Below are 13996 nucleotides of genomic sequence, written 5' to 3' on the forward strand. Positions count from 1 at the left end.
AGGTTCCCGGGGTCAGGGGTACGCTTTTTTAGTGTGTAATATGTAGGCCTAACTTATTGACTGTGGCTCTTTTGTAGAGAGTGACCCTGTGGAGTAAGAATTAACAGGATTTTACCCACATTCTTGCTTATTTTGCAGATATGGCATGTGCTAGTACCAGTGTTTCATTGAAAACTCGGGCTCAGGATAATGTGTATCTCATTGGGTCCACTTCTGGAGATGCCATCAAAGGTGCCAAGCTCCCGACTGTGCATCAATCTCTTGTCCTGTTTTTCCATCACCTGAAGAAGGAGAATCGCACTGCCTGGGAGAGTGCAACCCTCACCATTGAAGAGGTTGTGAAGTTCTGGGAAAAAGCTCACCTACCTACAACGACGAAGCAGCACTGCATCCATCGTTTGGAGAGGCTATATGAAGAATGGAGGAGCCTCCAAAAAGGTGCAAAGCGGGGTGGTGCGACCCAAGAGAAAAAGGAAGCATCCTTCAAGGCCTCCTTGGAGAAGACGTTTGATCTTAGGCATGCAGATTCGGAGGCCATAATCACCAACCCCGAGGACAGGAAGTTTCTTCACGATCAATTCTCAGAGAGGAAGGCTTCAATGGGATCTGTAGACACTGTGTTGGAAGCAAAAGCGTTCTTGTGTGTTTGAAAGATCAGCAGCCACGAGATGATTATCGTGAACTCCTAGAACTGACTGTCATCTACATGGGAGGAATCCCACCTCGTGGAATCCGGATCATGGCTCCAGGAGCAATGCACAGAGCCAGATGGATGGCAAAAGCACTATATTCACTACAGGTGTTCATGTTTCGGTCAGAGTTCCACTTGACACTTCGAGAGGCGAGAGAACTCCGAGCCTTCAACATTTTTGTCTGCCTTGTGTATGTGCAGGCTTGGTTTCGGGCTCCACAAGCTATTGAGGCTCCCCTGAATGACATTAACCTCTTCAAGAAGTTGGAAAAGTTTGAACAAATCAATCAGAAGATGGCTCAGGCAGCCTTGAAGGCACTTGGCCGCCACACGTGGTACATGAGCCCAGTACTAGTGGCATTTGCATTCTTTGACACCAGAATTGACAAAGAAAGCAAGATCAATATGATTGAAGCATTGAAAAATGACGGTGAAAACCCCTCTCCAAAGAGACCAGCTATCAAACGAGGAACCGCCCTGTCAATCGCTGGCCTCATAACAAAACACACCAAGCATTTCTTCAGCATCCTAGGGACCCCAACTGATTGGATGGATAAGGATCCTGGTTCATGGGAGCAAGAAACCAGCTTTCAGGAAGCAAAGAAAGCCGCCCAGTGGCTTAGTCGTGGTGAACGACAGGGCAGAAAGGGGTGTCGCATTGATACAAGACTACAATAAGCTCCTTACAAAGGATGAAGAGCAAAAGCAAGCTCTGCTCCAAGTTGTTGCTGCTCACAGGAAGATGTACCCCGATGCCAAGAAGGCAACAGTGGTGAAACAGGCCCAGAAATAGGAGTTACATTTCTCATTATATTTGGGTTTTTTAATATTATGTGATATGGTGTCTCTTCATTTTATGAACTGAACATTTGGATTGTTATCATTGAATTTGAGTTTTCATAGCAATATAGTGCTATTTGTGCAGCTATTGTAACTTGTGTTTGCTAGAATACAAAGAAAGTGAGTGGAGGGTGGATTTTCATAAAACAAACTTCTGGTTTTGCTTTCGATCCATATATAGAAAAGTTTTGTAGACACCTTTAGTTTGAAGGCTGATGTGGCACCCCTAAATAAAATCAGATTGCTTTCATATTTGGTGTCTTTTCATTTTGGAACAAAAGGAACAACATAAAGCCATGTCCCAGTAAATATTTAAAAAAAATTATTTTGAGCACCACCCTAATATATATATATATATATATATATATATATATATATATATATATATATATATATATATATATATATATATATATATATATATATATATATATATATATTAGAAAACAGGAGCGTCTGTCTGTCCGTCCATCCCCAAACTACTCCCTCAGTTTTGTGGCTAGCCCCACCAAACCCAAACCTTCTGTGGGACATATAGGGGTCCCATTGGATGTTGTAAGGGAGGTAGGAGGTTTCATAAACTCCTCAATAAAATTGTGATTTTGAAATTAACTCGATACGAACCTGCCCCAAATCCGGAAGTGAACACATGACGAAAATGAGCTGCTTTGATAATATCTCAATACAATAGTCATTCAACACAGTATTTTGTTATAGTATCAACTTATGATTGGAGGGAGTTATGCTGTTTGGAATTAAGTGAATACAATTATGTTTTTGAATTTTGAACCATACGGAACTCCTCCATATCCGAATGTAACGTCAGCACAGATTTAAATATTTGTTGTCATGAGTGTTCGTGAAAGTTTATGTTTTATATCAATGCTATTTCATTTGTGATTGGAGTTATGCTGTTTGGAATGAAAACAGAGATATTGAGTTCAAATTAATGAGGAATTGATGTGAGGGTTTCGACTTTCTAACCGTGACATTCGTGGATTCGCCATATGCAGATTCGCCATTGAGTGGGTATAGAACCATTCAAACAGGTACGTTTTTTGTGCAAGTCCTTGACGAACCTGCTGTCCATGCTTGATGTCCAACTACAGATGGCACAGGAATGTGGAATTAATTGGTTCATGGTTTAGCATTCACTGTTTCCGCATTGTTTGTTTGCTTTTGGCTCTGCACCCATACCTCGCTGGTATGTATATATATATATATATATATATATATATATATATATATATATATATATATATGTGTGTGTGTGTGTGTGTGTGTGTGTGTGTGTGTGTGTGTGTGTGTGTGTGTATACACACACACACACACACACACACACACACACACACACACAGTAAAACTTCCTCCAACGCGGGGGATACGTTCTGGGATAACCTCGTGTTGGAGGAATTCGCGTTGGAGGAATCATTAAGCGTATGGAGAAATTGGGGATATGTTCCAGGCTCCCAAAAAACTGACCCTAAAACAGCCTTACTTGCTTTTTTTTTACATGTTTCTTTGTATGAAATGGTGCAGCATTATTAAATATACATTAAAATAAGTGTTAGTATCATAATAGTACTGTATTATTGCAAAATAACTCCTTATTGTGAGGTGGTTGTTGGAGGTTTGGGTGATGATGATCGACGATGGGAGCCATAATGATCATAATGATCTGGGTGGGAGCCATAATGATCAACGTAAGCTCACTTGATGGCGGCAGGTTTGGAGATGGTGACAGGTGGCAGCTCGTGCCGCGCGTGTATATAAATTAAATAGTAATTAAGCAAGGTAATAAGGAATAAGGAAAAATAATAAAATCTTTCGGGAAACGCCGGCCGTTTTTGTCGCAATTAATCCAGAATATAAAATCGAACTGCGGTCGCCGATGACGGCAAATGGCGACTCGTATCATCATATGTATAAATTAAATATTAATTAACCCATGTCCACACAAGAGGGGTCTTTTTAGCCTTGTATTAAGCCTAAGAACACCTGCCTTGTGTGTACAAGGGTTAACGAAAGTACAGTGCAGTAACAAGGAATAAGAATAATATAAATCTTTGGGAAAACACCAGCCACGATCGCGTAAATGCGAAACACACCCTCCCGTTGGGGAGGTTTTGAGACATTTAATTCAGCGTGTAAATTGGAAACCGCATTCGAGGAAGCCGCGTTGGAGGAAGTTTTACTGTATGTATGTGTATATATATATATATATTTGTATATATATATAATTATATATATATATAATTAAAGATCGACGTCCTGAAGCTACGTCCGTGTCTTATTTAATCTAACGATTATTTATTCAATGCAAATGAGACGCCCTGCTCGTACTGTGGAGTTTCTACTATTTCTTAGTTATATATATATATATATATATATATATATATACATACACACAGTATATATATATATAACATATCCATATAGCCATATACGCATTAGCTCCGTTATATTGAGATGTTTTCAGTTATGCTGCATGTGATGCCATCACGAGATTGCTCTATACTTCTAAATATTATTTGCAGGTTTTGCTGGTAAGAGGACTCGTGGGCCGATCATGTTCCTCTGCTTGCGTGTATGCAAGCCCATGATAAAGACATTTGTGTCGCACATCAAGGCCGTGATGCAGCAGTACGCACAGAGGGACACTGAGCCTGAGTACTGGTTTGCTGTGCCTCAGGAGAGGTAATGAATGATCTGTGATCTGACAGTGTGTACACACATTCAATAATATTCACAAGCTTCTGATGATTGTTTCTTGATGTGAGCCTTATAAAGAATCCGAGCCTTGAAGTTTCGTCCCTATGAAGACTCTTATATTCGTGTGATCGACTTCTTGGTGTGCTTGCATTATTTTGTATCATGAAACAAAGCTGGCACGTTGGAACTTATCTGAGTTTGACTGTCGAAAAGCCTTTTTCTTTGGTTGCAAATCACGGGATGAGTGGTTGCATGTGAAACTAGAATGGCACTCGGTAGAGAGCATACCTCCACCAGTCTGAACAGTTTACGTTTTGTATCCCACTGATCGGTCAGATCTGGATTCAGACCTGAACCAAAATAACCAACTCATCCACCTTATTTTGTTATAATCCGTCAGCAACCTTTTGAAATATCGTGCTATAATATATCATTTTCAGCCCCATCGCTCAATAGCGAAGAATCGCTTGAAAATTTAAAAAGTCTCGTATCCATATCCGTATCCGGATATTCACCAAAATTGAATTAATTCGTCCTTGTCACATACCCAACCTTGCCACCAAAGTTCGTCCGAATCAGTTCTCAACTTTTTGAGATATCCTGTTCACAAACAGACAGACAAACAGATGAAAATCGGTCAGAGACCGAGGATTTGCCGGAATGTACTTTTTTTATCGGCCATTTTGGATCAAAATAATAATACATAAGGACATGGGTTGAATCCCTGCTTGAGAGAATGCCAACCCACTCCCCGCCATCACGGTCGTCTCTCCAACTCACAATCCCACAAGATATGCGGAAAGGACGACCCAAAACCAGTTATCTTCTTTTTGATTCATATATATATATATATTAAAAGTAAATTATGACCTCTGCCAAAGTTCAAACGACGTGGGTTTAATCTCTACATGAGAGAATTCCACATAGCTATTTGGGCGGTGTATAAGCTAACAGATCGCTGTCTCCATCGATCTTGCCAAGGCCGTAACACCTATCGGCTCAAAATCCTTTTAACTGTTGACTTGGTAGTTTTTACAATGAAGGAAACACGTATCGGGAGTACATACGGCATAGTGATTGTGAATGTGACAGCTCTGAGGCGTCTTTCGCTTCGCATCGCAGTGACGGCGAGCACCAACATGGCGGCTGTAAGATTAAAATCTGGCTTAAAGCCCCCTCACCACCCAAAATCTATTCCGGCAAATCTATTCCGGCAAGTAACAATCAGACAAACAGACAGGGGTGAAAACATAACCTCCATCCACCTTTGGTGGCGGAGGTAACAAAATCAGGATGAAGGTCCCAATGAAAATCCACCTCATCGCGGCTTCATTTAAACCGTCGAATCCATCCGCTGTATCACTCCGCCTCGCCCCGGCTTCACGCTGCGGTCACGATTTTCACGTTTTGGGTGACCTTGAGCTTGACCTTGGGCCTAGAGAGTTAAAAATTGGGCACAGTCTATTCCAGAGCAAGGCAAATATGTGTGTAAAGTATGGCGATGCTATGTGCAATGATGTTGATGTAGTACTGCGCACAAACAAACAGACAGACAGACAGACGACAGACAAACCAACCAAGCAACATATTTGCCGGAATCTATTCCGGCAAGTAACAAACAGACAAACAAACAAACACAGACAGACAGACAGACAGACAGACAGACAGACAAACAGACAGGGGTGAAGACATAACGTCCATCCACCTTTGGTGGCGGAGGTAACAAAATCAGGATGAAGGTCCCAATGAAAATCCACCTCATCGCGGCTTCATTTAAACCGTCGAATCCATCCGCTGTATCACTCCGCCTCGCCCCGGCTTCACGCTGCGGTCACGATTTTCACGTTTTGGGTGACCTTGAGCTTGACCTTGGGCCTAGAGAGTTAAAAATTGGGCACAGTCTATTCCAGAGCAAGGCAAATATGTGTGTAAAGTATGGCGATGCTATGTGCAATGATGTTGATGTAGTACTGCGCACAAACAAACAGACAGACAGACAGACGACAGACAAACCAACCAAGCAACATATTTGCCGGAATCTATTCCGGCAAGTAACAAACAGACAAACAAACACAGACAGACAGACAGACAGACAGACAGACAGACAAACAGACAGGGGTGAAGACATAACGTCCATCCACCTTTGGTGGCTGAGGTAAGGAGATGCTCCCGGGACCAAATGTCGCAACTTTATTGTCATGGTTTATTTTGTGTTTTGTTTTGGTTTGTGATGCTAAACAATTGATTTTTTTTTTTTAACTGAAAGTCAATAAGAGTATGTTGACTGACATGGCAAGCGAGACACGGCCGAACTTTCAAGCATTTTCCACTTGCTCAGCATAATAGGGTAAACCTTTGAAACATCAGCCACACCTGTCTTCCCACGGTGGTTAGTTTATTATTATTATTATTATTATTATTATTATTATTATTATTATTATTATCGGCTTACAGTTGATTCAATCCATCTTCTAAGTTCCACAACTTTTAAGTTCCATCTGTCAACTCAGTTCCACAATAGAGACAAACCCCATTCTTATTCTCTAGGAATAGTGTTCATTTGCTTTAGACGGTCTTTCTTCATGAACGTTTTGTTCTGAGGGGTTTTAAAAATACATATTATGACCAAGTGTCAAAGTTTCCGGTCGAGTTTGCTTGTTTTCACATTTTTTTCGGATCCTTTTTTAAATCCTCCTGAAAGTGTTATTTATTCTTCTTTCAAAGGCTATCAAACCCATTGTAAATGATGGAAGATTCTTTTTTCTTTTTTAAAGTTCCTGATATTTTGACCAGGTTAGCTTGAATGCACTTGATCTCAGCAGATATCAGAAGTTTGTCAGAATAGGGCCTTGTTCATACTTGTGTGGGAGATCTCATTGGAGGGTTTGGTATTGTGAAGGCTGGCGGATTGCAGGATAGCTCAGTTGTTGGTGTGCTCACCTCTGAGCTGTGTGGTGGGCTGTTTCATCTGCGTTGAGGTTGAGCACATTCAAGACCCATATGGTATCTTTTGAAAAATAAATGGTAAGGAAGTACTCTTGCCAAATTCCCTGTCTGGGACATGACATGATTATAAAAATGGTTGTGAATGTGATATTAATATTGATAGTTTGAGACAAAGAAAAAAATCGGGTTGAAGTATGTGGGAGGAATAAAGTGAATTTTTATTTGTTAACTAGCAGCAAATACCACCTGTCGCTATGCTGACGGGAATACCAAGAGAGGGGTGAGAAAGACAGAGGGGTGGTGGTAGATACAGAGAGGGGTTGGGGGGAAAGACAGAGAGGGGTGGTGGGAGAGGCAGAGATTCGTGGGGAAGAAGGGGGAGAGAGATAGGGTGAAGGAAAAAAAACAAGAGAGAAAGGTGAAGGGAGGAAGGTGAGGATTAATTAAGAGAAAGATATACTGTGTTTAATGATCACATACACACACTTATTGGTAGGTTTCCTCTGCATACAATGCAAGGAATACCATTTATTTCTGTGCAGACTTTTTATTATTGTTCCCCCCCCCCCCCCCCCCCTTCTATTTTCCATGTTAAAAAATTTAAAAGTAATGTTCTCAGCAACTGTTGGTCCGATTGGCACGAATTTTTCAACAAGTGATTGGCTAGACCTGCAGAATTTTTTTTTTTTTTTTTTTACTCCTAATTATGACATCATAGGTCACGTAGTATGGGTGCCATCTTGGAAAGAACCTTCAACTTTGCCCTTCTATATATCCAAAATGGCTCAGTGGAAAAAATTGAGTTATGGCTCATTCTAAAGAACTCTGCATTGGGACCAAAAAATATGTTTATTTAGGATATTGAAAGTGCTAATGTTACAAGGTTCGAATTCGACAAATATAACTCTTGATGCCACAAATATATTTTTTGTGCATGACCTAAGTGAAAAAAAAATCGGAATCCCAAAGATTTCAACACCGGTCACATGGTTCGGCCGCCATATTGTTTTTTGTGAAAAACACTAAAAATCATTTTTCTCCAAAACAGCTGAACAGATCGAGCCCAAACCTTGTAGGCATGATCACATGCCCAAGTTCAACAAAAACACCCCTAGGTCATTTTGTCATACACATCATTTAGGAGTTACGATGTTTTGAAGCATAAACTTTAAAACCTATCTCCTCCCTCATTTTTGAAGATATCGAGTGGAAACTTTACAAATATGTTCCCCATGTATGGAAGTTGAAACGTTATTTGGGAAGTTGCGATAAGTCACATGGTTTGGCCGCAATAAATAATTCAACAGAAATTTTAAAAAGCTTCTTTCTCTTGAACCACTGCATTGATTGACCTGAAACTTTAAGGTAATGTAGCTGTCAAGTGGAATAAGTGTTTAAAATTTCAACATGATTGGTGTACGGTCTGGAAGCCAGAAGTTGTTATTGTTGGAAGAAGAAGAAACTCTACAATTTTTCTTCTCAGGCCATGTGAATGATTGTGCCACTGCCGTTTTTCGGATTTATTTCCTTTAAAAATCATTTTCTCTGTAGTCATTGGACCGATTTTACAGGGAACTTTCACCATAGGAGCGTCTCAGCCTGTATAATCTTTTAATTGTAATTATGATGTCATGTCACGTGGTACGGGAGCCATCTTGGAAAAACCGAAAAACTTTGCAGCTCTATATCTCCAAAAGCACTGTGGAGAAAAGATTGAGACGTGGCTCATTGTAAAGAACTCTCCATGGGGAATAAAATATGTTAATGATGATGTCATAGGTGCCTCCATTATGACGTCATAATTCGACAAGTACAAAACTTTATCCAATCAAGATGAAATTTCTTGAGCATAAATTGAGCTGGAGCTCAATGAGCTTGAGCATAACTTGAGCATAAAAAACAGCAAACAGAACAGGAATAAATTAGTTTAGAAAAAAAAAAAAATGATGACGTCATTGGTCACGTGTTTCAGCCGCCATATTTGACTTTGCAGTACAAAAGACACACAGAAAACACAAAAGCCTTAAAAACCACTGAAAATACATCCTGGCGAGGGTTTGCAATCTCTGATTGCTCTTTTTCTTGTTTTGTTTTGTTATTGTTTTTGATAATTAGCATTTCAGATTCCAGATTTGTGTCAAGTACTGGAATCCGCTTTTTTGCCCTGCTGTGGGTACAATTACAAGTCAGACAATATGGTACAAATGTAGCACAATTACCTTGGAGTTGTCTTGTCTTGGTTGGATTCACACCCTGACTATAAACTGTTGGATTGGTTATTCACAAATGGAACATTGTTCTTCGCAAACAGCAAACAGAACATTGTTCTTCACAAACAGCAAACAGAACATTGTTCTTCACAAACAGCAAACAGAACATTGTTTTTCGCAAACAGCAAACAGAACATTGTTCTTTGCAAACAGCAAACAGAACATTGCTCTTCGCAAACAGCAAACAGAACATTGTTCTTCGCAAACAGCAAACAGAATATTGTTCTTCGCAAACAGCAAACAGAATATTGTTCTTCGCAAACAGCAAACAATATTGTTCTTCGCAAATAGCAAACAGAATATTGTTCTTCGCAAACAGCAAACAGAATATTGTTCTTCGCAAACAGCAAACAGAACATTGTTCTTCGCAAACAGCAAACAGAATATTGTTCTTCGCAAACAGAAAACAGAATATTGTTCTTCGCAAACAGCAAACAGAACATTGTTCTTTGCAAACAGCAAACAGAACATTGTTCTTCGCAAACAGCACACAGAACATTGTTCTTTGCAAAGAGTTTGTTGTTCTTCACAAACAGCAAACAGAACATTGTTCTTCGCAAACAACAAACAGAACATTGTTCTTCGCAAACAGCAAACAGAACATTGTTCTTTGCAAAGAGCAAACAGAACATTGTTCTTTGCAAAGAGCAAACAGAACATTATTCTTTGCAAAGAGCAAACAGAACATTGTTCTTTACAAGCAGCAAACAGAATATTGTTCTTTGCAAAGAGCAAACAGAACATTGTTCTTTGCAAAGAGCAAACAGAACATTGTTCTTCGCAAACATCAAACAGCACATTGTTCTTTACAAGCAGCAAACATAACATTGTTCTTCGCAAAAAGCAACCAGAACATTGTTCTTGCAAAGAGCAAACCAGAACATTGTTCTTCGCAAACATCAAACAGAATATTGTTCCTCGCAAAGAGCAAACAGAACATTGTTCTTCACAAACATCAAACAGCACATTATTCTTCGCAAACAGCAAACATAACATTGTTCTTCGCAAAAAGCAACCAGAACATTGTTCTTGCAAAGAGCAAACCAGAATATTATTCTTTGCAAACATCAAACAGAACATTGTTCTTCACAAAAAGCAACCAGAACATTGTTCTTGCAAAGAGCAAACCAGAACATTATTCTTCGCAAACATCAAACAGAATATTGTTCTTCGCAAAGAGCAAACAGAACATTGTTCTTCGCAAACATCAAACAGCACATTATTCTTCGCAAACAGCAAACAGAATATTGTTCTTCGCAAAGAGCAAACAGAACATTGTTCTTCACAAAAAGCAACCAGAACAGTGTTCTTGCAAAGAGCAAACCAGAACATTGTTCTTCGCAAACATCAAACAGAATATTGTTCTTCGCAAAGAGCAAACAGAACATTGTTCTTCACAAAAAGCAACCAGAACATTGTTCTTGCAAAGAGCAAACCAGAATATTATTCTTCGCAAACATCAAACAGAATATTGTTCTTCGCAAAGAGCAAACAGAACATTGTTCTTCACAAACATCAAACAGAATATTGTTCTTTGCAAACAGCAAACATAACATTGTTCTTGCAAAGAGCAAACCAGAACATTGTTCTTGCAAAGAGCAAACCGGAACATTGTTCTTGCAAAGAGCAAACCAGAACATTGTTCTTGCAAAGAGCAAACCAGAACATTGTTCTTGCAAAGAGCAAACCAGAACATTGTTCTTGCAAAGAGCAAACCAGAACATTGTTCTTGCAAAGAGCAAACCAGAACATTGTTCTTGCAAAGAGCAAACCAGAACATTGTTCTTGCAAAGAGTAAACCAGAACATTGTTCTTCGCAAACATCAAACAGCACATTGTTCTTCACAAACAGCAAACAGAATATTGTTCTTCGCAAACAGCAAACAGTACATTGTTCTGCGCAAACAGCAAACAGAACACTGTTATTCGCAAACAGCAAATGGAACATTGTTCTGTTCGCAAACAGCAAATGGAACATTGTTCTGTTCGCAAACAGCAAACGGAACATTGATCTGTTCGCAAACAGCAAATGGAACATTGTTATTTGCAAACAGATAATTGTTCGAACAGAACAGCATCTGCACAAAGTGTGCCATCCCTTTAATGGATGCGAAGCCAGGTGTCACGTTTGCCAGCATTAGCTAGCGGAGGTTAAATATCCCATGGTGGCTTTATGCAAGAGTAGGCATGTTATCATCACCTCCCTGAGCTAACTAAATTCCTATCCAAATCATCTTTGTTCGAACGTCGGGCCTGGCTGGTTGGTTTGTGAAAGACTGGGACAATCGCCGCCCTCAGCTGACCACACAATAATTTGGGAATAATTAGGTCCATTAAATAAGTTGTACAGATCGATACACTTTAGAAGTTGAATAATGGAATGACATTGTTTTTGTTTATTTATGCATAGTTATTTATTTTGACACCATGTATATATCGACTACCACTGTTTTGGGGTGCTTTCATGAATGGAGGTGCATAAGTTTTTTTATATTTTTTATGGAGACAAACATGTCTGGATTTGATTCCTCCAAAATTTTAATTGATAAATATTAATCGAAATAGAGATTGCGCACAATTTTTGTTCCTTTTACATTATGTTGCATAGTACAGTAATTGTTTTCTATCACCTGCATTGCACACAAATAAAGTGAAGATTTAATTGGCTTGCCTACAATAATTAAACAGATGGAGGTTACAACTTATGTCTCACTCTCGGTGTAAATTTGATCGAGCAATAGCACCACAATCGCTGCTGGTGAGATCTCCTTGTTCCAAAGTAACATGAATGCTGTGTCAAATCTAAGTGCGGCTGCCATCCCTAACTTTCTTTGAATAGTTCATTTTCAGCAGGTGACAAGATTGTGGAGGTATTGTAATTGTGAAGCACTTTCCCGTACTTGTCTGTATGAAGATGGAAGTATTTTCCTTCCTCCAGTGCGGAAACGTAGGCGCTAAAGGCTCTTCTATGCGGTCATGTGGCCAAGATGAATGCCTTTTTACTGCCCCATCACCATGACAAAATGGAACCAGGAACCAGGAACCGGAATCTTTCCCATTTTTCAGAGACATGACCATACTTTGTCTTCCCTTCACCAAATTCAAATCCTTCCTTTCCTTCTCTCCTGACTCTTCACACACTGGACCACTCACTGTTCCACCTTCCCATCTGTTTCCTGGTCAACCACCCCATCTTCCATTTCCAAATTTAGCAACTCAAACTGATCCCCTTCCCCTGTGTAAGTAATCAATAAACAGCCTTTTTGTCTGTCTGCAATTCTTGCATGCATACGTACAGAAATGCAAGTGAAGGATCGTGCTTTAGCTTTACCGTTTGGATTCTGTAAGCTGCAGGGCTATGAATATTACCTTGCTAATCCTATTGTGCTTCATTTTGGTTTGACATGGCCTTTGTCGCAGCATGGCAAATTCAATCTTGGTAGACATTGGGTTTTGCCTTTCTTTACCCACATGAGGACTTGCCTTCATGTGTCTATCTCATGTTCTTCCTTTTGATGCTTCAGGTTGGCACCTCAGTCCTCACCACTATCTCAAGTAGTCCTCAATCTTCGTTGATGATGTTTTTTCATTCTTCCTAACCTCCTGGATACCCCCACCTTATTTTAATTATGCATTCGGCGGTGGAGGCATTATATTTTTGGGTTGTCCATGCGACCGTCCATATGTCCATGATAGGTTTTCGTTACTGTGATAACTTAAGCAAGGCTGAAGGGAACTGGGTCAAACTTGGTACACATATGTATAATGATACAAAGATGAATTGATTCGATTATGGAGTCAAGAGGTCAAAGGTCAGATGTTCTGTTAGGCAAAAATTATGTCACTGTGCTAACTTGTGAACTTGTGATGGGATTTTGACCAAACTTGGTATCAGTATATATTCTAATGCAAAGATGAATTGATTAGATTTTGCCATCAAAGGTCAGATTTAATGTGAGGTAAAAATTTGATACTTGAGAACAAACAACAACAACAACAGGCATTTTAAGGCCATTTTCCTTGCTGGAGTGGGGGTTAGCTTTGCGGGCCCCATGACAATCTTCTCCATTTGCCCTATTTTATACATCTCCCCTTGTTAACCCCCTTGCCCGCATTTCTTCTTCCACCATCTTTCGCCAAGTCTTTCTCGGTCTTCCCCATCGTCTACTTCCTTCTACATTCATTTCCATCACTCTTCTCAACCAGTCACTTTCATCCTTCCTCAACACATGACCAAACCATCTCAACCTGTTCCTCTTCACAGCATCCATCACAGGCTCTATTCCCATCAGCTTTCGCAATTCATCATTTGTCTTTCTCTCTCTCAACGATACTCCACACATCCACCGAACCATTCGCATTTCCACCCTTTCCAGCCTTCGTTGCTGCTCTACGTTCATTACCCATGTCTCGCTCCCATAAATCATAGCACTTGTCATACTTGAGAACTTGAACTTGATACGTGAGAACAGCTGAAGGGATTTAAATCAAAGTTGGTGCAATAATGCGTAATGATGTACCATAATAATGTGAGCGG

The 13996-nt window shown here is 39.9% G+C and overlaps 1 protein-coding gene across 7 annotated transcripts in view; it reads left to right on the forward strand.

Annotated features, from left to right (window-relative positions):
- OXR1 (oxidation resistance 1) overlaps positions 1-13996 on the forward strand; it is a 262839-nt gene that overhangs the window by 190920 nt on the left and 57923 nt on the right. For all 7 annotated transcript variants that reach the window (XM_068097143.2, XM_068097146.2, XM_068097145.2 and 4 more), the window contains one exon: positions 4069-4228. In XM_068097143.2, coding sequence (XP_067953244.1) covers positions 4069-4228 — 160 coding nt within the window. The remainder of the gene's footprint in view (positions 1-4068; positions 4229-13996) is intronic.

The sequence above is a fragment of the Myxine glutinosa genome, chromosome 11 (genome assembly GCF_964187855.1).
Source record: "Myxine glutinosa chromosome 11, kmMyxGlut1.1, whole genome shotgun sequence".
Taxonomy (NCBI): Eukaryota; Metazoa; Chordata; class Myxini; order Myxiniformes; family Myxinidae; genus Myxine; species Myxine glutinosa.